The sequence below is a fragment of the Glycine max genome, chromosome 14, assembly GCF_000004515.6.
Source record: "Glycine max cultivar Williams 82 chromosome 14, Glycine_max_v4.0, whole genome shotgun sequence".
Taxonomy (NCBI): Eukaryota; Viridiplantae; Streptophyta; class Magnoliopsida; order Fabales; family Fabaceae; genus Glycine; species Glycine max.
Genome location: NC_038250.2, coordinates 2,542,613 through 2,569,340, shown reverse-complemented (window position 1 = coordinate 2,569,340; position 26,728 = coordinate 2,542,613). Strand labels below are relative to the sequence as shown.

The 26,728-nt window shown below is 29.9% G+C and overlaps 1 protein-coding gene across 1 annotated transcript; it reads right to left on the bottom strand.

The window, feature by feature from the left end:
• Positions 1-2,377: 2,377 nt before the first annotated feature.
• LOC100817745 (protein LATERAL ROOT PRIMORDIUM 1) lies at positions 2,378-25,735 on the bottom strand. The gene is made up of 3 exons (XM_006596535.2): positions 25,640-25,735; positions 3,307-4,297; positions 2,378-3,027 (listed from the first exon to the last, which is right to left on the bottom strand). The coding sequence occupies exons 1-3, from the start codon at positions 25,733-25,735 to the stop codon at positions 2,687-2,689; spliced, it is 1,428 nt and encodes a 475-aa protein (XP_006596598.1). The 3' UTR covers positions 2,378-2,686.
• Between the last annotated feature and the right edge of the window lie 993 nt (positions 25,736-26,728).

Here is a 26,728-nt window from a genome sequence, read left to right as displayed (position 1 = left end):
TACATGGTGAAGAATATGATTGTAGCTGTTAAATAATCACTAAAAACCCAGGGAACGGGAGAAAACCAAGTAACAGACATGACTTCACACGAGCTTCTATATAAATAATCATTTTCCTAGAAACCACTAGACCTTTGGAACAAATAATACGAGCTTAAGTCAGACTACGGAAGAGCCATAATTTGATGGAAGAGAAATAATTCACTGCCACAAGCATTGTGAAATCACAATACAAAACAAACGCAACAAAATTTCGACACTACAAAGAGCATGTCAAGAAGTTAAACTAACAAACACAATTAGGCCAAAACATGAAAACCCAGTATTCAAAATGCATATCGACATGTGTAACAGAGAGAGTCACGAAAATTCAAGACAAAATGCATAACCATGAGCTTAAATTTTTTTAATGGAAATAAAATAGTCGCAGAACATGATAATGGATCACAGGCAGCAACAAAGCAAAGGGGGCAAAACCAAATTGTTGGCAGAACATGACTAAAAAGTAGACGCATAAAACTCTAGTGTACTTAAATGTGAGCAATTCAAGAGTAGTGTACCCACCAGCGCAGACATGTACCTTAATGTTCCAACATAATTACACCAACCATGTGAAGCTGTATCAAATGATAATTTCTAACAAAGAAAAACCCAAAGGTAAAGGGAGGCCCCCCGCGCAAAGAAAGAAAAACTAGTTACCCAATCATTCACAATGGAGAAGAAAACAAATGATAGTGCTAACATATTTTACATATGCTCCCAAATCCCAGAAAGGAAAAACAGTTTGCCAGCACAAAACAAGCTAAAACTACCCACTGGTATCAACATTCTAAATGCCTGCTCTAGGGCACAAACAAATTGTTCTAAACACAATCCTTAAATGGAATTAACTAAAGACAGGGTAATTGATTCTACATCAGTAGAAAAGTAAAGTAAATTGCTTTTTCATTGACATGATAGGAAGTGTTGGACAGATCAGCATTATGATTCAAGAAATCTCACAACACCCAAAAAAACTCCACTGGTACAAAAATGTGAATGCATATATTGTCCAAATTAGCCTATTAAATGAACTATCATAGCATGCCACAACACAAGCAAATCCTATGCTTCATGGACTTTTCATGAGACAAATATGTAGCATCATAGCAAACACAAGACAAACAAAATATATATAAAAACTGTATTGCAATCCACATGACATAATCGCCCTAAATAAAAAATATATTCAGCCAACTAAAAGGGGGCAGCATGTGCAGGAAAAGATAATCTAAATATGCAATGAATAGAGACAATCATTCATTTGTTTATGAATGGTCGACAACGGTATCTAAGAATCTAGCCAAAAAATAAGTGACACATCTGCAGCTTCACCGGCAATAAAGTATAAAAAAGCTGAGAATGCAACCTCAACATCAACTTATCCTGATAAGAAATAACATACAAGGCAAGTTCTAGGATATCCACATGCTATATTATAACATTACAAATACTACTATTAAAATCTTTTAGAAGAGAAAGGAATGGGAATATAAATCTAAAATGGGTCTAGATTGCAAATGAAATAAATGTGACACCAACTTAAGCTGCACATATTGGTGGTTGAAGTTGGGCACCATAGTGCGTCAAAATTGAGCAACAGAAGAATTAAACAGCTTTAATTTTGGCTAGAGACACTGGAAAACCGCGTTATTATTAGAAGATGAAAGGTTCGGTAATTGTTATTGCCTGAACTCCAAACTCCAAACAAAGAACAAAAGGAAATAGGAGAACATTAAGTCTTCATGAATGCAGAAACTTTGCAGGTTTCTCACGCATCAGAGATGGCCAATAAACTAGGATGAAAAGGACAGACATACAATGATGGTGACGTTACAGCAACTTCTAATGCTCAAGCTAAGTCTAACATAGCAGCTACTTGTAAAATCAACATTTATTTATTCCACAATATTTAAAACAAACTGAGCCATCACAAAGTGGCAATTTAATATTAGCATATAGAACTAAGGAATTAAATAGTGTATTATGTTTATGTCTATCCAAAAAAAAGGAGGAACTCCAAAATAACGAGTAAATCATGCTGAAAAAAACATCTGGCACGCAAAGGGGTGAACGCACATCAATAACAATTATCATAAGATATTAACACACATAAACTCATCTTTATAATATGCTTTATACTGTAGCAATTGATTGTAGGTATAATACTGTAGATTTCACCTTTGGCAAATTTAAGTATAAAACAATGAAAATAAAGGGGGAGTAAAATGGAAAACAAAAGGCACTTGCTTCAAAAGAAAAGTTGACATAACTGTTGCAAGCTTGCAATCAATAATCTTAACTAAAAATAAAATTTAAAATAGTGAACCAAGTAAAATAAGTTTTAATCACCTTTGCTTTCCAGTTTGAGTTAAATTTACTACATAAGAAACAATTTCATTTAACAGTTAGAAGATAGTGAGGCTTCCTTGTCACAAACAGATGATCTCATGCAATGACAAGGGCCAGATTGGGCGGGAGAAAGAATTATAGAACTAAAATCAAGTTGAAAAATGGCAGACAGAAAAAGTGACATTTGCAATAAAGATACAAAGCCTAGAAAAAAATTAAAAGATCATCAGCCTCTCCAAGCCCATCTACTAATATCTTGCACTCGGAAAGACACAGTTTTTCAGACACTTTCAGATCAATTCATTGGATTACCATATGCTGAAGAACCCCCTAATAACCCTCCACCAGAAGCTGCATAAACATCATTAGGATCCATCATTGGAGATGAAGATGAAACCCCATTTCTTCCTGCACCACCACTTCCACCACCCAAATGCAACTCAGATAGGTTAGGATACACATCCCTATTCTCCACCCCTTGATCATAGAGAAACCCTTTGAACACGTGGCCACCAATCTTCACCACAGCTTGATATGCATACTCATCTTGCCCATCCTCCACCGCCGTCACTCTTACACACTTGAAAACCGCTGGTGCACGTACTTGCCCAGGTAATGACTCTTTGAACCCCGCATCTGATGCACACAATTCAACAATGCACAACACAATTAAACAACTATAAAAACCCTTTCAACTCCCAAACCCCATGCCAATGCACCAACCCAAAAGAAGCTAATGCATGAGTTTTTTCTCCGTGAGAATCGAAGATAGTCTCAAGAGATTTTACAATAACTCATGCATCACGCACCCTGCTCAACACCAGACCCCCTGACGCTAACGCAAGAGTTTATGTTAATATATGTGTATTCATGCAAAATAAAATCATTTCATTATTATGAAAAGAAAGCACAAACCTTGATGGCTAGAGCTAGTGTCAAAGCTTCTAGGAGGGGTGGTGTTGGAAGTGGAAGTGTGGGAAGTTGTTGTGGTTTGTGAAGCAATGAGCCTAGGTTTTTTAGTGCCCGAAGTGGAGCCACTAGAACCGGCGACAGCTGCGGTGGCCGACGTCATTAGCTGGCGCTCTCTCCGGCGTGCGGCGGGGACCCAAGTGCTCTTAACGTGGGTAGGACAATCAAAGCCTCGGCTTTTGCAACAGGTTCTACACCTTCTGTTGGTACAATCTTTCTTTGCCTGGTTTCCACAATCTTGGCACGTTGTTCCGCCGCTACTAGTTCCAGAAGCAGTTACCTCGCCACTGTTCTGAATCAAATTCCCCGAACTGGTGTTACTATTATGGTCGAGAAGACCCTGCTGCAGCTGCTTCTTCATGTAGTGGCTTTGATGGTGTTGTTGTTGGTCTTGCCATAGCTGAATTCCCCCGCCGCCACGTGTCCTACTTCCGAGGATGTTGTTGTCGGATTCGAGGCACGGCGTGGCTGCGAGGAGAGGAATGACGCCGACGCCGACGCCGAGTGCAGTGGCGGGGTTAAGGGAATCCGCCATGACAGAGGGATCGTGTTGCGGCGGCTGGTGGTGGTGGTGGTGGTGGAAGGAAGAAGCTGGCGCCACGACGAACATCCCCATTTCGGGGTAATTGATTGACCTAGCTTGGGTGGACCACATACCGGCGGTGGGTCCGGTGGCGGCGGCAGCAGGACCCGCATTGAAGCCGAGGGAGAGGTCGTCGACGGGGACAGCGCGGCCGCCACCACCACCAGCACCGGAGGAAGCTGTCGCTGCCCAGTCCGCAAAGGCACCAGAATCTGAAGGTAACCTCCTTGTAGTAGCCACAACTGAAAATCCTTGATTACTTCTCAAATCAAGAGACAATATAAGTAATGATATATAGTTTACTTCTGTTGATAAAAAAAAAAAGTGGGGTGTATAGTAGGTGGAAAGACAGAACTAACTGTAGAACTATAGAAGCATAGATCTTCTATTGTCTAAGTAGTGGTGTGTATATATTATTTTGTATGAGGGTGTATCTAATGTGGGTGTTATTCTTCTTGGGGTGGGGTCTTGTGGCAGGGAAAGAATTTGTTGGTGGAGGAAAAGAAAAGAGAGAAGTTTTCTCTTTTGATGGGAGTTTGTTGTTTGAGATGAGATGAGATGAGATCTTGTTGTATTGTTAGGGTGAGGTGGGGTGGGGGAGTTGAGTGGAGTGGACTTAGATTTTTCTCTCTCTATGAAAAGGAAGGGAAAACGAACAACTTCTCTGCTTCTTCTTCTGTTTCTGCTGCTGCTGCTGCTATTGTGGCTACTACTACTACTGTCACTTTGGCTTTTTTCCACAGGAAGAAAAAGTTTTGGTTTCTGAGTAAGAAAGAGAGAAAGAAAAATCAGTTTCTGAAGGGTCCAGGCAGCAGAAGAGTGCAGAGTGAGCAGTGAATGAGAAAATGCAATAACGACTTCTTACTTCCTGTGTCTCTCTCTCTCTCTCTATATATCTATCTATATTTTTTTTTTCTTTCTCTCTGCTTTTCTTTGTTATTGTTTCCGACCTTTCTTGTCTCTCTTCACATCATCATCTCCTTCCTTCGCAAACCTAGCTAAGCTTCTTTTTCTTCCAATATTTATCTCTCAAAACTAAAGTCCTTTCTTTTTCTTGGCTTCATATGGAAAGTGAAAACTGAAATGGGTTCTTCTTCTCTTCTCTTCCCTAACCTTTCTTTTCCAATTCCCACACACACACTCTTCTCTCTCTCCAATTATCAGGCTCTGATAATAAGTAGCAGTAGAAAGAGAGAAGAAGAAGAAGGGGAAGAGAGAGCATAAAGACTTTTGTTCTCTAGTTTTTGTAAGTTTATGACCCTCTATGAAACTCACATGAAGCCACTTATTACTTGTGGGCTCGGCGCGTGAGGATCACTCCCCGCGCGTAGTGCAATTTCTCACCCTAGAATAACTACACGAACACCACTTAAGTCTCAATCACCACTTCCCTCGGAACGGCGCGTGCACGCAACTACGTTCCATCTGTGGCACGCATGTAATTTGGGACGTTGTTTATTTTTGAGAATAAAATTAAACCATGTTGTTGAGTAGCACTCAGCTACATACTGTAGTCTATAATCTAAGGTGTCATCCATATCTTTTTCCTTTTCTCCTAAGATAGTCCTTCCAACCCCATATCTATGAATTCTTTTTCTTTAGATCGTCTTTGTCAGATATCAATTTATTGAGTGAGTGAGTCTCTCTTTAATTACACACAAAGAGTTTTTCTGTGATTTTTTTTTCTTCAATTTATGTGCATATGCTCACATGACAGTTAATCGAACTTAAGCTTTTGCTTGTTGATTTGGTTGTTGTTGTTGTTTATGACTCTGTCAAAAAATGGTTGAAGATTAGGGTGCTAAGTTTATGTATATATATTTCAATAAGATTTCCAAAAAATACACACCTGCGCTTTTGTCTGTGTCCAGCCAATTATTAAGACTTCTTTACCTGTATCAATTAACTACATAAAAATGTGTAACTAAATAAAAATAGTCATAGTTTTCAAATAACCTGGCGTTATGACTTGATAACAAAATACTAATGGTTTTGCTGGTGTTGGTTGTTGCGTGCCTCACATTATTGTAACTAGACAATAGCTTTGTAGACTTTGGCACTTATTAAGCTGGGGTTTAGCCTTCTTATGTGGCTAGCTTGTATGGAAGCTCTCACTTTATTGAATCTGCACTCAAGGGTTATGATTCTCTTCATACTGAAATGACAAAAAAATTAAGGTTTTCACTCCAATTTTTTTAAGAGTTTCTGTATATTTCGTCAGCTTGAGTATAACGGATAAATTGATTATTACAAATGAAGAATATTACTAATCATTCTTTGAACATTGATCAAGAAACTAAAAAATATATTTATTATGTAAATTAGAAAAGAATTTTAAAAAATTATAAACAGTATAATTTTTTGTTTTTTAATAAAAATATTTTTACTTTAACTTTTTTAATTAACATCCTAGGATACTAGTTATTATTTTTTTTATATCAAGAAATAATAACATGCCACGATATAGTACATGTATACCGTTTGTAACTTTCCAAAATACATTTCAGGGGAAAAACTAAAAGAGTTTCTCAAGTACTTTTATCTTCTGCTATAAAAAAAAAATACTCTTATCTTCCTTAATTAATAATCGAAATTAATATACGTATAGAAGCTATTTTGTTCTGGTAGATTGTTTTGGTTATCTTTTTTATTTTTTTATTTTTCGAGTTATCATCATACTTCTTTAATGTAAAATTCATTTCTTCTAATATATAATAATATTTTTTTCCACAAGTGAGACTTACTATATATAACTTATCTTTGTTTTAAATAATTTACTACTGGTTTTAGGAAGGGAAAACACAATCCCAATCGAACACTTAAAAATGAGAGTGTGTTTTTTAAATGAATAAAAACTAAAAAAAAACTTTGATAGAACCTAATTGGAAAATTATTATTTTAATATATTTTTTTTAAAGTATTCTATTTGATAGTATAAAAAAAAGTTTTGGGAAGCAATTCATCCTTGTATACTTTTCTCAAAGTGTTATAGAGATTTTTTTTATGCAAGATTAGTTTTTAATGATTTATCTATAAAACAAAATACTTCTTGCATGGGAGGAAATGGAGTGCTTCGGCTACTTTAAGTAAAGTCATTACATTTGTGGTGGTATATGACAATTTTTGCGACAGACAGCTTGGGAAGCTTTTGCTAAATAATTTTGCTAGTTTGGTTTTTTTCTTAAACATAAGCAGTTCCAAAGTTGTCTTTTTACAGACATTTCATTGAAGACATAAAATTAATATTTATATTTACTAAAATGGAAAGATGAAGTACAAAACTAGAGCAGTGAAAATTCCTCTGCTTGAAATAAAATGCATCTTTCAAATTTGAAAAAGTTTCATCCCACGTAGACAAAAAGAATATCTCATGAGTTACGATGCAATTCAGATGAGACTTGAGAGGACAAAACAATGTTATGAATTTTTCTTAACACGGTCAGATTCATGAAATAATACGAAACACACAAACTGATCATCAGATGTAAATTCAGACTGGACCATACAATAGTTGGACAGAACGGGCTTTATAAATCAATCCAACCCAATTTTATATGAGTTTGTGGTTAGATGATTAACTTATTTTACAGTCAATTTTTTTTATAATGATTAAAGTCTATATACGAATTATATAGAATAATTTTATATTATCAATGGATCATAAATTATATTAAGAATAACTTATGAATTAATTATTGAAAGAGTCACCAAGATAATTATGCATAATCTCTTATTGATCTGAGATGAAAAAGTTCATTCTAGTACCGCCAATGCATTTGCTATTTTCTTTTTCTTAATAAATATTTTTAATAATTTATATTTAACGACTTAAGCTATTTGGCTTACAAATTATAAATAATTGTTACTTAAAATAAATATACATTTGTTTAAAATAATTAATAGCTGAATTAATATAACCTCATTCAAAATATATAGTTTTAGTTAATGTTGAAAAATAATTAAGTTATATTCCTGTGTTTTACAGCATATCTTGGGTCTATTTTATGCAATATGTGTTAGGTTCTTATCGTTAATTAGCTAGCTTTATGTTTTTACTATTTTTCTTCTCCTGGAATTTGTTAAACCACAAAAAAAAAAAAAAAGTGAGCGTACGTTGTGCTGCTAATCAAGCAAAGAATCCGATCCATATTAGCTAGTTTTAAAGCCTATTCAAAAACAGACTTTTCTTGTGGTTCATAGCACCCTTTGTACCTCAACTATATATAATATTAATGCTATTCATATGTACATATATATTGGGTACTGCTAAGAATCGTCCAACGTACGCATTGGACACAAAAGCTTCTCCTTTTTCCCTTTGTATATGGGATTTTTCGGTGAAATGAACGTGCTTGCTGCTTTACATTTTATATAGCTGTTTTGTGATAGTTTCTTATACAACAAGGACAATACACAACCAAAAAAAGTTAAGCACCTGAAATCTTCCGCCATTTTGCATATGAATGCTACACAGCGTTCACTATCTTAATTTTTACTTGAAATACCAAAGAAAAATATTTTTTTATTTACTTAAAATTTATTAAGAATTATGAGTGAAATTCATCAAATATGATGTAAACTCAAACATTGTATTGGTTTCTAACAAATTTTAACCAAAGTGTGTTAGAAAAGCTATATTACTAGGATTTGTATATAATATCAGTTTTGTTATTATTATTATTTATAAAAAAAATACAGTTTACTCATGTCAAATTTTTGCATAGATCGCGTATATATACCAACATTTACCTAACTTAGGATACTCACATGAACAAGGCAAATTGCTAACACCAGAAATTGTGTTTTCTGCTACTATATATGGCACCCCTCAATAAAAAAATCATATGTACATTCATGTAGGTAAGTGATGAAAGTGAAAGATACGAAGACAAAGAAACAAGATTCTCTACCATCAGCGAATCCACAGCATAAAACCAGGGCAATAGAGCAGCAGATCCAGTGAGAGTAAATTTGTTCAAAATAGCACAGTTTGTTGGCGGGTGCCTTGGGATTAGATGGTATATGGCCTGTGACTGCACGTGGAGAAGATGAATTAACGAGAGTCAGCGCTGGCAATTCAACCAGATGGGTTGGTTTTGTGGTTTTAATTAATTTGAACGTAAAAATTATAGTTATTAGTTTCTTAAAATCTCACCCCAAACACGACAATTCATGTCTTCAATGTGAAACAAAGCATTGTCGTGAGTCTTTATATATATATATAGAACTCATGATCAATAATGCAGCCACAATTAAACAATTAGAGCAAGTTTGCTTTTCCATTTGTTTAATTTGTTGCAACGCACGTTCTAATGAAGATCGAACATATGAACGCAGATGTAAGAAACATGTGTTGGCCATTCTCTGTTTGGTGCACCACCAATTAATTGTCAAACATGCACTTAGCAGGTGAAAGATTTGTTGTTATAAAAGTATACTCTGAATGAGATATGTAAGTTACAAGATTATGTTAGAAAATAGACATTGAAGAACTTTTTTTGGTAAAGTTATTTTATTTCCATTCAGTATTATGAACTTATTATAAACATGAAGTTATGTAGATAATAATTAATATATATATATATATAGTCATTATATTTTATTTAATTTTTCAAATATGTTGATGTAACAAGTATAAATTTACTATTAATAGTTTTTTTAAAATGATCAAGTCAATTTAAATAAATACACTTAAGAATTATTCAAATAAAAACTATTAAATTTCTAAATAAATTTAATAAATTTTCTTGTTACAATATCATTTTATATTTATGTAAGGAAATGGAATTAAAATATAAATGTATACTTTATAAAAGTGTCGTGATAAAAACTTTATACGCAAAATGTGTCTATGAGTAGTATGAATAACACTTTAAAAAAAAAATTGAAGTTAATTACTTGCCCGGGCCAATGAAAAAGTTCTGAGCGTTTTGGCGCGTGAAAGATGCAGGGTGGCTGTGAGTAAATTAGCCATAAACTTTTACATGAGAAAAACAACAAAGGAACACGAAACCAAAAATAAAAATTGGAACATGAAAAAGCCTTCCCTTGTTTGCCTTTTGTGATAAGCTCGTGTCTTAAGGTCACTTCATGGGTCGATTAATTAGCTGTGTAACTTTTGGCTAATAGAAGATGATTAAGAGCGGCCCAAAGATGAAAAGCAATAGAATCATTGTTAGATAAGGTACGTGAAAGAAAGAAAACCAATTTTATGTCATATAATTGATAAATAACTAAGTATTTAAACAAGTATTTAAGTTTCACTATAAGAGATTAATTATTGAAAATATAAGATTAGTTGCATCATAAATGATTAAGGGGAAAAAATGTTTGATATTATCTGTTAACAAAATTAATGATTAACATTTATTAATAAAAAAAGGGATTAATCATTAATTTTTTAAGCCCAAAAATAACATGAATCACCCAAAAAAGTGAAAGAAGAGAAAGCAAAAGTTATAAATGCCTCTTCATGTCCTCTTTCGGCACCTTCTTCTCTCTTTGTTTGCCCCTTGGGGGCCACAAGTTTAATTTCCTCTTCAGTCTTCACATCACACACTTCTCTCAAGGTTCATTCAATTCATTCCTCTCTCTCACACATCTTGATCTTGTGACTTGTAAGCGTGTGTGTGAAAGTACCCTCTTTTTTCAAAGCATTCTAAACCCTCTCTCTCTCTCTCTCTCTCTCTCTCTTTTATACAAAGTGTGTTAATGATGCACTTGAAAAGCAATCACTTCTCACACCGTGTTTTCCACTGTCTAACTGTGCTTAAAGCCAGCTTGTTGTTGTTTGGCCTAAAAAGTCTTTAATTAGTAATATTTATGTTGCCCTTCTTTGCAAAGATTATTGCACTGACGCACAAAAGCAGCATCTTTTCTTCATAAACAAACGCACATTCATTAGTGCTGTCTATAGTTTTGTTTGTTACTGTCCTCTCTGGGCTCTGCTTCTTTCTCACTTTCTCATCTTATAGGTTCTGCCCATTACCCATCAGATTATCACACATGCATCTCATTGCTTTTCGCATGAAAATCAAAACATTTCTAATCTAGAAAAAAATAGTACTTTTGGTAATATTTACTACAAAGTGCAAACCATGTAAAACTATATGGTATATGATAACTATATAGTAGTATTTTATATTAATGGCATGATTCCTCGTGCATTTTAATCCCAGATGCAGTTTTTTCTTTTCTTTTGTAGGCTCCGTAAGAATTAAATACATTATAATTTGATGCTCTAAAAATATTCATATTTTGACAACCATGGATTTCATCATGCTACATAATCAAATGGAGAAGCGTTTTGTTTTCCGTTTAATCGGAAAGGGCAAAAGTGCACCATATTATAATCGTAAATGTACTACTTGAGTAGCTTAGCTTTAATTTCCACCGACCAAAATACTTTTGGGTAAATACATGCATGATCACCCACTTAACTCCTACCCAAGCAAAATTAAAAAGGCAAAAACACTACCACCAAAACAAGCTGTTTTCCCCTCCATGCATATGCCGATAATTGTCTCTATGGGCTCTTTATGGTTTCTACAAACTCGTACGTTTCTTCTAGAACTATGCTTTTGTTTTCATAGCACGATATAAATTAACATTTTGCAAAAGGCAATGACAATTTTAATACCATAATAAGGATATAAATTAATTGAGTATTTTATTCGAACTCTACTCCTTCAATACTCTATCAAATTTTTTATATCAGTGAATAAATAAACCCAACATTAATTTTTATTTGATTAGTAAAAAAAAATATATCAGTGGAAAAAAAACGTAAGTTCTTTGTTGGATGTCGGGTTTTGGTGTGGAATCCATTAACCCAACAATTCTATTAATGTAACATATTTTTATTTTAATTTATTATTTTGTATATTTTTATATAAAAAAATAGAGAAAAACACACACACACACCAAACACAATTATACTAGCAAGTATACTAGTTTTTTCTTATCCTACCCAGGATTCTTTATTTTATAACAAATCAAAGCGTTCACATCTTCGTTGTTACATATGAATTTTTGTGTTTATAGTTAAACTATATGAAAGAAAGAAAAAAATCAAAATGCATATTGCACAGTGTAACTAATCAAAAGTTATATCAAAATGTCATTTGAAAATGATAAAAAAATATTTTAAAAATATTATGAGATATTTTTAATTTCCAATACCCGTAGACCCAACTCACTATTGATTAGGTTGGTTTAATTTGAATTTGATAGAAAATTTATACAAATTTAACTCAATCTAACCTATTTTGATTGGGTTGATTAGCAGGGCGATGTGATGAAACCTAACCTTACACGTAATCATTAGGAACAAAGTATAATTGTTTCAGAACTGCGGCCATAGTGTTAAGAAAAAATATATATAATATAAAAAAAAGCATACAGGTAACTGAAATTGATATTTAACAAATAAATTAAGAATATCAATGAAAAGTTTTATGTAAAAAAACAAAGCATAACTTACAGGAAAAAATTCAAGATCAATATCAATAATTGAAGGTTCTTCAAAAATATAAAAGTAAGTATTAAATAGCAGTAAAACTACATGTTTGTAATGGATGTAAATTATTGTACTGTGTTCATTAAAAAAGAAGAAAAAAAACTTATTGTACCTTCACTTTACTTTTGACATGTGACGTCGACTTTGCTGTGTTGAACATTCTTTCTTTATATTTAATGATTTCCAAATTATAAACTATTTTAGTTTTTGTTTTCCTCAAAATTTAACATTAATTGGCTATGAATTTTTCTTTTTATACTATTTAATATAATAGAAATATTTGATAGTAATTAATTTTAGATGTATAACATATACCAGTAATATATTTTTAATATGAAAAGTAAATGTTAACACAAACACAAATACTTAAAATAATTTTTAAAAAAATAGTTATTTTTCGAAAATATTATATAAGCGTTACATAACGGATATGGATCTAAATGTATCAAAGAGAGAGGGAGTACCTTTAAAGTTGTCCATACCTTCATTAAAGGAATTAATCTAAAAGCATAAATTGGTGATAATTATTAAGAAAAAGTGAACAAGCAAATTAAGATAGTTATATATATGTGTGTGTGTGTGTGAAATTGTAGCATAAAATAATAACAATTTATTTAGACTATAAATGTTTTTAATAGTGTGTGTGTGTGTGAAATTGTAGCATAAAATAATAACAATTTATTTAGACTATAAATGTTTTTAATAGTGTGTGTGTGTGTGTGAAACTGTAGCATAAAATAATAACAATTTATTTAGACTATAAATGTTTTTAATAGTGGGAACCAATTAGATCACCAATTATCATGTACAATAATATCATTAATTTTTTATAATAATTACTTAAAATTTTATATAAAATATATTTTAATTAATTAATAGTAAAAAACATGTTAATAACATATGAAAATTACTCAAACAATAAATATCCTTGAATGTATAATAAACTATAATATTATTTTTTTACTGAAAATAGGATATTAAACCCAATCCAAATTAAACTTATATATACATATACGCATATACGTTTTTATTTATAAATTTATTATACCGTTTATGTTTATATTTTTATTTATTTTATATTTATAAAATTATTTTATGACTTGTATTTATTTATAAAAAGACATTTTAAATAAAGATAATTTTTAACTATTTGACTAAAGGTACGTATGCATATTTATTAAGTTTACTTTTAATAGTAGATATTTAAAGAGTTAAACTGCTATTAGTTATTATTGACTTATAAATGAGATATTGGATATTTTAAGTTATCCTTTAATATATATATATTTTTATCATTTATTTACTATTTTCTCCCAAAAAGTAAAATAAGATCAAAGTAAAAAACCAATCTAATTCAAATGGTTTTAAATTGATCGAATTTAAAACTGAATGATTTATTTATGAAAACTAAAGAGACTAAATAAAAAAATTATTTTTTAGAACCGATATAATTCGATTTGTAAAATATAATAGTATTTCTTATACCACTCGGTGTATTTTTTTAAATAAAATACGTGGAACTGTACAGAATTTTCCTTTGGACAAGTCAGATTCCTTTCCAATGACCCGGAAGTAAGCTTTCTTTTATGAGCTGCTGCTTGGTTCCACACAGGGTAGTAGCACAGCAAACCGACTAAGTATATCATTATTAGACCCCAAACGCAAACCAAAGGCTGCCAAAAATAAATTATAGGCCATGAGTTAATGACCAACTGCCATATCTAAAAATAGGTACACACTGTCATGTGGCTAAAGCTTAAGTGGAATGTAATCTACACTAATAAATTCATTCACTTTGTTGATTTTGTTTCTTCATTTTTTATTCTTGACCTATTTGGAAGGACAAAGAAGATTTCGTTCCACAGAAAATAAATAATGTAAGAAGAAGAAGAAACAGAATATGATTCACTATAATATACAAAAAGTGTTTTAAAGAATATACAACTTTTTAGAAAAAGTTTATAAAAAAGTAGGTTCAATATTACGTGTTTCTCGCATTGTCCAACTCCACTTTGATAAAGAGTTACTCTTTTAAAGTGTCAGGTGGTTTTATCCCAACGCCAAATACAAAGTGCATATTTGAAAATAACAAACCAACACGGATTCTATAATCTCTCAAACATGCTGAAGTAGGTCTGGTAGCTTCGGAGTTACGAGTGTCTGTCAAAGGGTCGCTGATGAAGAACCAAACATGTTGAGCGCTGAGGAGTTTTCAAGCTTATGCAGACCACAAGTAGTTAAGAGTTCCCTATGAATTCTCACATTCTCTATGTTCTATATAAGTTAATTTGAATTTTTTTAATCCTGCTATCATTTTTTTCCTGCTTAATTCACATGGGAAAAGGGTTCTAAATAAAACATTTGATCTAATTCTGAATATGTGGATTTAAACTATATACATATATATATATATATATATATATATATATATATATATATATATATATATATATATATATATATATATATTCGTGTTAGAACTTATATAGAATGTTAAATTTGACGCATTGCGCGAGATAAAGTGTATATATGCTTGCTTTCAATTATTTGACGCGACGTCAAACTAAAGGCGACAAATACTTGAATATTTGAATCGTTTTTATTATAAATAACAGTGTGTTTATAAGATCAATAAAATTTAACATAGTTGATAAATAATGAAATTTTTTAAACATATTAACAATAATTTGATTTTGAGACTGTATTACATATGAAAAAAATTGATTAAGGGAGGAAAAACTCGCTTCTAATCTCAACGTGTTGGGGATTAATTTTATGAATTTTTTGTATGAAAATACATTGTACTTTGCTTTTCAAGAAAGGAAAAAAAGAAGTGTGTTGATAAGAATTGATACAGGAAGAGTTTAAACGAGGTGGGTTACTAGGAGGAGAATGGAAAATTTGCAATGGTTGATTTAAAGGAAACCATGAGAGAAGAGGGTAACACAAGTTGTATAAGGAAGACAGCTAGCCAAGTCACATCAAACGTAAAGTCCAAAAATGTCAACAAAAGTCGCATCACCGTCCAATCCTTACGCACCGTTGACCCCTAAACAGTGTGCCAGAAATTATGAATGAATGAAAGGAGCAAAAGTAGAATAAAGCACCATTCCACTCAAATCCAGCAACCAATATATCTCATCCTCCACCTTAATTCTCGCCATTTGTGATCAATTCTTCCCCATGCCATGGATTATTCAACTATTATGCTTCTTTCTATTGAAATTGTTTTTAACCATTTAATATAATCTTCATTATCACTTCTCTTTCATTCATCACATATTTATAAAACATTTAAAATGCACTTTCTTGCAGGGCATGGTTCGCATAAAATACTCCTTACTTCGTGAGTCTAATTGACCTAAAATCCTCGAAGGACAAATTGTGGTCACTGGTGAGTCAAAATCACCAACACAAACTCATTATTTGATGAAAAATAACATGTGACTCGTATCATAAACATAACAATTAGTGTAAGTGACGGTACTTTTTTTTTTTACATATCATAAATATATATTCCTTCTTGTCTTAATTATAAGTAATAAATATATATATATATATTATATTTATTAAAGAAATTGATTAACTTCATTAAGTTAAATAATTTCTAATTGAAAAATCCACACCTTTTTTTTAAAATTATTATTTATTTCAGCATTAAATTTTTTTAGCCTTAATAAATAAAAAATATTTTAAAGATATATCATTAAATAAAATATAAATACTTATAATTTGCTTATATAAGAAAATTTTGTTGGTGAGAGACGAAAAGTAACATATTTCAATCAACTATAGTACTTTGTTTTCTTTATCATTTTCAAATCAACTAACTATTGGGGTGGTTTTGACTACTCGCAACATAAATTAATTACATGTACTTAGATCCTTTACTGTCTAAGAAAGCCTAACAACCGTAAGCATAAATGCCTTTCTATTTCTTTATATAGTCGTTACTTTTTATGCCGAAGCTAATTCTCTCCTTGAATTCTAAAATTTTAATAATCATTATTTTTATGGCTATGTAGATATATTGGTTATTATTCCAACAAAATTGCAGAATCTGGGTTTTTGTCCTAACATTCTAAAATGAATTTTGTTGGAGATTTTGCTGTCTGAGGGGCTCAAAGCAACCTCACACTGTGGGCTCAGTGCTCAAATATAAATTCCTTCCTTTCTTTAATTTCCTTTACCCATGCAAGACAACCTGCCAAAATGCCCATCATTGTTGAGCCAATGGCAGGAATATACGACCCCTTCAATACTACAAAAATGTAATCGCCAATAATTTTGTCTGTATATCCATCATCGTATTGTTGTTCATTTATGAATATCATTAAAAATGATGAATTTTATTCAATCAGCAATATTTTTATACTTTTTATAATTAAAAGAAAAATATAGAACAAAGGGAGAGAGAATTTAAAAGTAAATTACCTAATGTGATAAAAAAAATTATTATGTAAAAACCTCACAAAATATGCGTAAAATAATAAATTATTATTCTTATAAATTTATGATTAGGACTGTTTGAAACATACTCCTAATTTTATATGCAGTATTTCACTGACCTTTTTCTTCTTTGAAAAAAAAAATCTAAAAAAGTATTTTGAAATACTGCAATGAAAAGTATCCAAATATTGTTAATTTTATTATTCAAATTTCGATGACTTTTATTAGAAAATCATAAGTTTTGTAGTTTTCCAACCCGAATTTTTAATGGTGCTTCAAAACAATATCATAATATTAACGGCTAAACCTAATATAATTGAGAAAGCATATATAATTTCATTAATTTCTTATATATTCTTCTGATTTTGAAGATTATTTATGGTAATTAAATCTCTGGTTTTGAAGATATAACATATAAGTAGGACAATGCTTTCGCCAGTTTGTGTATGTGTCGATCCCCGAACACATGCAGTCTAGATGATTTTGCATTTGCTACCATGCATTTTCGGGCATTTCGGGAAGATCATATGCATAGCTTTTTCAATCAGTTTTTAAATATTTTTGCTTAAAGATCAACATGTGCCACAGACTTCATAGGAATCCATGCTAAGGAAACTTCTTCCTCATCTGTCACTGCTTAATTATCAGATTGGCAAACAAAGCCTCATATATATATTTAGCTAGCTATGGTTCTTTCTTCCTTCTGCAAACTCAACTGTGTACAAAATTTTGACTGCCAGGTTCGCTATACAAAAGCCTCCCTAGTTTGACTAAGGCTACACATTGTACATTTGTAGGGGCATGTAGCTTTCCTAGCTTGCCAACTAATCAAGTTGGTACGAAAAACCCTAAAAAGTGCATGGAGTTGTCATTTTCTCTCCCCCAAAGTCATAAATTTCTGGATTAACTTTATTTTAAAATAATAAAAATATATAGTAAAATAAATCTTGACTTATTCTCACTATTTCTCTTCTATTTACATATTTTATAAAGAATAAATTTAACTAATTATCTTTGATGTTCTGTGAAATTACATAAATACTCTACTTTTTTTAACCTTTACAATAACCTTGTTTAGTCTGGTGTAATATTTTATAAACAATTAAGATGAATTAGTGTAATGTATAAATGAGCATGACCAATGTATATTTTTCAAAATTTAAGAGGGATTATTGTAGGAGTAAAAAAAAGGAAATATTTGTGTAGGTTCATAAAACTCTAGGATAGTTAATGTAATTTATTCTTTTGTAGGATAACAAATATATTATTATAAGTTTAATTAGTCATTGTTCTCTGTAATTGCATGTGTTGATTTTTTATTTTAGTTTCTTATACTTAAAACTTTACATTTTAATTCATATTCGATTTTTTATATTCCTTATGATTGTATTTTGTAGTGATTTTACACTATAAACAAAATTTAACATCAAAGATTAAAACAAAAAAAAAATTTGTATAAAGACTAAAATATTGAATTTTTAGGTACGAATACTAAACAAAAGGTTGACGTAAATTTGGGATTAAATAACTAACCATTACAGTATATAATTAATATTTTTTATTAATACTGAAATTTTTAACTTTGTTATGATATTTATTATTTTTCTCTCATTTAGATAAGAAGGTAAAATTTTTAAGAAATAAATATAAAGAAATATACAAATAAAAATATAATAAACAATATTATTTTAAATTTTTAAAAGATAAATAAATCAAATGAATTTTATCTTATTAATTAGGTTGAAAATATCTAAATTAAAATGTAGTATTTATAATTAAGAATTCTGCTATAGACAGGACTCAAACATAAAGAGTTAAGGCGATACTGAAAAAATAAACAATATACCAATTTTATCGATTAGCATTGTAGTTAAATCTCCAACGGCAAAGGATCCAGTTTAAATTAATGTCCAATTGATTAAGGAATTCTAGGCTAAGTTAGATTGAATTCTTGACTTGTTTAATTTGCTATTTCAGTACTTGATATTTTTGTCAAAATGTCCAGTTTATATATATAAAAAAATTATCTTCTTAATGTTTGGATTGAAAAAAAAAAATAGAATTTTTTTTCTTTACTTAAATAAGTGAAATAATGAACGAAAATAGCATATACTTAAAAACACTCTCGTATAGTCTGGATATAATTGTCATCTTAATTGCTTTAAAAAAATCAAAAACAAAACTGGAAGTATTGTTTTAACCTCCTTAATTCCCTGGCGTGCAAGCCCTAACTTTCTTGTCCATTCATAATTTCATATTCTCTGGCTCTCATCGACGTTTCTATTGTGCATTAATAAGAGTTTTGTCTTCACTACCAAATATATACAATGACAACTTGATGCAGATGTTGTGACAATTACTTTTCGTCTGTATATTAAATTTCAAGGTCACGACAAACTTGAAAATTATACCTTTGCAAATTTTAAGGAGTGTAATAATAATAATTATTATTATAATTATAATTTTTTGTCAGTGATAATAATTGCAGTAATAAATTTAAAAACTTACAGAAAACTAAATATATATTCGCCTGAAAATAGTTCATAATAGGTTAATTTGCCGGTCAACTTTGTACAAATATTAAAATATATTTACCAAAATCGATTTAATGTGATTTATTATAATTTAACTTGTTAAAATAAAATGGCGACACTTTTATAATTTGTAGAGTACACAAACCCAAAAGGAAAAAAAACTCTTGTAGTATACTGTGAAATAGAGACTCTTAAATAAAATCAGAAAAAATTAGGGGCCAAAATTTATATAGAAACAATTATTGAACGGCGGAGTCTGTTTTTCATATGTTCGAAAATGAAACATCATTTAGACATGGTTATAAGCTCAAGAAGATTCTTAAAGAACGTAATCAAATTGTATGACTCTGATGCATGTGAAGATTTCGAAAATCGAGTATATTATAGATGGCAAATCTCAAAGTAAAGAAAAAGATGAACCTTTATGCAACTTGCAGTTGGTCATTGCCACAATGTAGTAGTATTATTCATGATTTGCGCCCATTGATATCATATACCACTTTTTTTTTTTGTGAATACTCATGCCACATGAAAACAAAACTAGTATGTTTTTTTTATATAAAATATGGGAAAGGACTTTCTGACTAGTAGTATTTTAACAGCATCGATAAAAAATAATGAATAATTTTTAATTAAAAGTTACAGTCGAGTTATAGTGAAATATAGTATTAAACATATTTTCTGAAAGCTTTTTACTATTCAACTCCTTAATGAATGCTTTTTTTTACAACAAACTCCCTTAATCAATATTCAATAGTGAGTTTCTTAATCAATGTTTTTCAAGGCATCTTATTAATTAATAATATTTACAAAGAAAATAAAAAAATACGAATAACCCCTGTAGTTTATTGATAATTACATTAAAATTCACCTAACAAAAAAATATTATTTGAAAATATAAAAAAATTACACTGAAATTACATAACTTTTAAACTGGTATATAAAAACATAACAAACATTTCAAATAAAAATGTATTACTTTAGGTCCAATTCCGGGTGATGGGGAATTTTGGTTCTTGATTTTCAAATGCAATTTTTAAAATAAAACATTTTTGACAAATATGGAATTGAATTGGTTTTTAATTCAATTTCAAAATAGTTTTATATTTATTAACAAAACAAACAAAAAAAATTGTGAATTTGATTTTTAGTTTTAAAAAACATATTCTAACCACTATTATTCTTAACACTGTTATTGTCATCATTGTCATTATTTTGAGGTCTTTATTATCATTATCACTATTCAATCCCACCACCACTCATAATTTAAAAAATTGAACTCGTGATTGACCGAATCAAGATATTATATTAATAAATCAATGGTTAAACCAGTGAGTCACTAATTGACTTGCATAACTTTACTCATTTACTCCCTTGAAAATGACATAACTCAAGGTTAATAGGTCACCTATATAACTACAAATTTAATTTAATCATACCAAGTTGCACTAGGTTCCATGCATAATCGATTTGATAGAAAACTCGACCCACCCAAACATCTAGGTCACGATACCAACCAATAGATAATCGGATTTTAAAACATAATCATCATTATTTCATAACTACTACTATCACTCACTGACAAAATAATTCACTTATTTTATTTATTTTGAATTAGTAACATTTTTTTAAAAGTTAAAACACAAAAGAATAAGTAAAAACTCAAAACTAAAACTGATTTTATATTTGAAATAGAAATTTCGACCTATTGATATTTTTTATATTAATCTAAGTTTCTGCAATATTAACTAAATCTGGAATTAAATGGCTCACGAAAAAAAATAATGGTAAGAGGAAATAATAAAGAAAGCAAGACACAAACGGGCCTCAGCCCGTGGACTCATTAGAAAATTACGGCCCGGTTAATTTCGCAAGCCTGATCCAAGCTGGGATCACTGTTTTTTCACATCATTTATCAATAGTATCTCAATAACGAATAACTTAAAAAAAAATCTCCAGAAACATTTTTTTTTCGTAGAGAATCTCCAGAAACAAATGAATAATCATAGTGATTTTAAAAAATTAAAACAAGTAGTGGTAATTTATTTCTTCCTTTGGCATTGATTCTGTGTTGTCTAATTTCTACACTAATATTAAATTCTCAAAATGTCATATATTTTGAGTTTTATTTCAATATAACAGTTTTAGATTTTGAACTAATAAAAACTACTATTCTGTCAAAAAAATTTAATAAAAATTACTACTCAAGATAGAATTTAAAAATTATTTATTATAGAAAAATAAAAATCTACAAATTCTTCGCACACACAATTAGATAATGATGGTATAAATTCTTTTAACGAAAATTAAGTCCACATGTAATGCTTATAAAATAAAATATTGTTTTGCTTTTGGGAATTACGGATTGAGGAGGGACCTAGGAATATTTTAAGAATTGAACTCGTCTCGATTCTTAAGAAGGCATGCGATAATAGTGTGATTGAGAATTGTTAACGGTACTTTATGTAATATATCTTCAACATAATTTTGTCTCTTTATTTTTTTTATAATTTTAGTTTCATATTTTTGTAATTTTGAGTTTTTCCTCAAACTGTAACGGTTAAGAAATTAACAAACATATTGACTATAGATTAAAAAATTAACTCACTAGGTCACATGAAGTTAATTTATATCAATCAGCTTTTCGAATTTGAGAAAAATTAAAATTACAAATTTTATAAAATTAGAAGATTAAATATTTTTATTTTAAAGTAGAAAAATTAAAATTATGGAATTTTAAAAATAAGACAACTAAATGTCTATATTTTAAAACAATAAAATTAATATCACATATATTTAAAAATAGGAGGAACATATAAGTCTATATTCTTAAATATTAGCTGATATTGATCAGAATTACAATTTTTTAATCACACTTAAAGAATTGGATTGGCTTGTCTGAAACAAACTCATTGGCTTTTTATTAGAATCACATTTTTTTTTATTTAATTACATTCTCTTTTATTTAGTCATTTTCGATAATAAAAAAATCCCAACAAAAAAAAAAATGATAAAGTTTAGTCAACATTAAAGTGTTTTACTAAAGGTACTTTAGTTGAAACAGACCAATCTCGTGCACGATTTATTATTCGTATTATTATATAAAAAAAACACTTTCAAAATCGTTTTACGATTTTAGTTTACCTTCCGTTAATTTTTTCTTAACATATTCTTAAGGTATATATCAGGAAATAAAAAATTAATTAAAACATTATAAAATATTCAATACTTTAAAAGTTTAAATATATTTAATCAACATATATTATTTTCTTAACTTGTATTATAAAAATAGTACTAGTTATCATTCCATCATCAGTTTTTCTCAAGAGTACAAGTTAAAAATTAAATAACTATTATTTAGTGAGACACCGGCAAATGCCTCTAATGCATTGATCAAGGAATTAAAAGTGCATAACTTTTACAAATAAATGTTAATTACATATTTTCATTGTGATTTTCAATGTAAATCTACATTCATTTTTAAACCTAATTGATTTTTTTTAATTTAGTGATTTTAAGAGACGAATAAAAAATTCTTATTTTATCTACTTATTCAAAAATTTAATAATGTGTTCATTTATATTAAAATTTATTTCAACATATTATTACTAATATATTTTTTTATTCATAGTAAGTTAAATATTCAAAAGCTAGATAGAAATAAAAATAGAAAAACCATATCAAATTAAAAACTACTAAATAAATAAATTTTAAGAACTAGACAGATAACAAAAAGGAGATTGGAGTATAGTAATATTTTTTATTCACACTTTGCGGGTAACATCGGGATTTCATTAAAGTGCGTGCCTCTAATTTCAGGGTTATTTTGTGGCCCTCTAACCTAAACCTAGGGTCCAATAAGAGGTATGTTGAAAGATCGCGTTTCAAAAGTATGATAGTAGATGTTTTTTCAGTTTACAATATGAAATCACAATCAATCTCTCACATGTATTTCAGTGTAATTAATCGACAAATAAAACCTAAAAAAACGCTTTTCGCCTTGAGAATTCAAGGTCGGTTATAGTGGCGCCAATGAAAAGTTATGTTTAGTTAAGAAAGAAAAACTTAATTCACATACAAACAAATCAAGTCACTTATAATTTATTAAGAGTGTTTAATTTGTATTATAGTCGGAAGTTTTTTTTAAATTAATGATACATATATTTTAAATATCTTATCAACACTTCTCATTTTTTTTCTCTCTTTCTTTTTACCATATCAATTTTTTTATCATACCTATATGAGGAGTGGTAACAAGATACTATTTCACACAGTCCTTCTCCATACAACACTTCTTTTTATTAGTTAAAATATATTAAAAATTATAAAATCAAGAAAGAATTATTAAATAAGATTTAAGATTTTTTTTTTTAATAAATTTCAATAAATAAGAAAAGATTTTTAAAAAAATACATCAAAGAATGTGACCTAACATTTATCTACTATATTTATTATTCTATGTTGCATAGACGTTTGTAGTGTGTATTAAACTTTTTTTTCTTTCATGTCATTCCTGAACGTATGAGTATTTTAGTTATTAATGAAATGATGTAAAACCTTTCTTTCCAATAAAAAAGTTACGTATAAAAAATAATTATAATAAAATAAAAGTGTGTAAAAACAAGAATAGTTTAATCTTTAATTATTAATCACCTTATCTTTCACCTTTTTTTCTTTCCAAATTGAAAGGACTGCATTTAGGCATTTAGATGTGAGTCTCACAATTTTCGTTTTCTTTCACTTTTATAGTGAACCAAATTATAAAGCATAAAATTTCTATTTCCCATCCATCTACTATCCATGCATTTTCTATCATTTCAACACGACAAATTTTACTGTGAAGGTTAAACATTTTTTTATACGATATCAAAATTTGTTCAGCCATTAGATATATTTTTGCTTGTTTTAGTTTGAGTTTGAGTTTGGAATTTTACTTTTTAATAAAATAAGAGAATAACTTAAAATATTATTTTAATTTTAATAATTTTATTTATCTTTCTGAGATTTAAAAAATATGATAATAATAATAATAATAATACATTGACAGATGTATATATATTATTTGTTTGATAGTAGTGGTATTTTCAAATTTTAATAAGAAAAGGAAAAATGAGAGTAGAGAGAGAGAGAAGGAAGTAGGAAGGACACGTAAAGGAAAATGGATAGTAGGGGGTGGCTTTACCGAGGGCAAAAAGAAAGTAAACGGAGGGAGAAAGTGGAGACATTGCAGAGGCACAACTAGGATGTTTTTAATAATTAAAAAGTGTATTTTAAAAATATTCTTGTTGATTTCTATAAGTTTGTATAAAATAACATTTATTCTGAGAAAGAGTGAGTAATATATTACTAGTAATAGATGCACAATGATGGAGACTAGAGAGTGGTTTGAAATTTGAAGAAGTTGATATATTTGTTTTTGGGGTGAAGAGTAATGAGAAATGCTGCTAAGTAATAAATGCTTTAGTTTACTACACAAAAGGCACATCACCACCTGCCTCGAGCCCTTCTTCTCTTCTCCCCACGCCCTTTTTTTTAAGGACAAAAATAATTATTATTTTTTGTTTAAGTCAAATATTCAACTATTAAGAAACTCAAATATTTTATCAAGTGGGTCCCACTAGTCACGGCATAGGAACACCCAGGCGGCGCCTCTGCTTTTTTCTCTTTCTCTGTCTCTTACATTTCCACTTGGCTATTCACTGCTAGCTACATCCATCAATTATTATATACTAACTAAAAAATATACAATATAAGAGAAACTTCAACATCTCAACACGTGTCTCTTTCTTGATTTCTCCACTGCTCTCATCAATCGTCTATGCATCCAATTAAATTATCAACATAGTTTTTGTTTTAGTCCCAGATCTGGGAATATATTATTAAACCATTATTGTTGACTACTATACTATATGATATCTTAAATACAATTTTAATACACATGTTATAATAAACTAAAATCCATTCCTATTATACCATTCTAAATTCAACATATCTATAACTTTTTATAGGTTAAAATGTATACTTTACGAACTTATAGATCAAAATGATTTGAACATAGATTTGAATAGTATAATGGATGAACATAAACAAATACAAATGAGAATAATATCACCACCTGTTTTCAATGTCTTGTCTTGATCATCATTTCCTAATGACAAACAATATTTGTCTAAAATCACCATCTAATACAATTACCGTACCTCCAAAAGGTTTATCAATGTTGTCCTTATTTTGAGATGCCATTATATCTCGCATTATCCTGTCAAAAGCCTCAAAGCAAAACCTATTCATTATCGGTGTCTCATCTCATATGATTAGTTTCGCATGAAGAAGTTTTGATCTAATACTCCCTAGTTTAATATTGCAAGTTGATTCTTCATTGATGATGACCAATGGAATGGAGAATGTACAATGAGCGGTTCGACCTCGAGGTAAGAGTAGAGAGGCAATGCCACTTGAAGCCACATTTAAGACAATGGATCCTTGTAAACGAAATCCTGCAGATAAAGTTTTCCAAAGGAATGTTTTTCTAGTGCCACCATAACCTTATAAGGAAGAAAAAAAAACCCACTGGATCCAGACATGATTGCCTCTATAATTTCGTTGTATACATTTTTTGTTGTTGTATTGTCAACGACTTCATTGATTCCTGGTGGATCCTTTCCATCTTAACTTGATCGTAGTTAAGTTCATCAACAATCAACTTATTCTGGAAGTCAAACACATCATGCCACTGGCAATGGCATGGAAGAATAGTTTGAAAGAGATCTTCCATATGATTGAAGTAACTTATCCACTTCAATAAGAGAGAGATTTCTCAAAACATTATCTTGGATTTGTAGACCTGTAAAAAATGACAATGTTAAATATAGATGCAAGAAGAAAAAACATGAATATCTGCCTTCAGTAAAATGCTTATTTGCTTCAAACGTAACCAAGCAAGAAACATTGTGAGTCCTTCCTCATTCCTTTTGAGAAGCGTTTGAATTTCTTCCTTCTCATTGATTAGGAAGGGGAAACATCAATCTTTGAACACGCGGCCATCTATGATGTATATCAAATGCAAAATTCTTCAATCTGCTTTGCACGATGATAGGTACCTACAATCATAATACCTTTTTAATTATTTCATCAACACAATGATTCGTGTTATTATCTATCTATAAGATAGCTCGATCAGGACCTTTGTCAATGTATTTAAACAATACTTTATAGAGTTAGACTTAATCCAATACCCGACGTTGACATGCCCTCCATATCGTATAAGATAAGGATTGTAGGGAA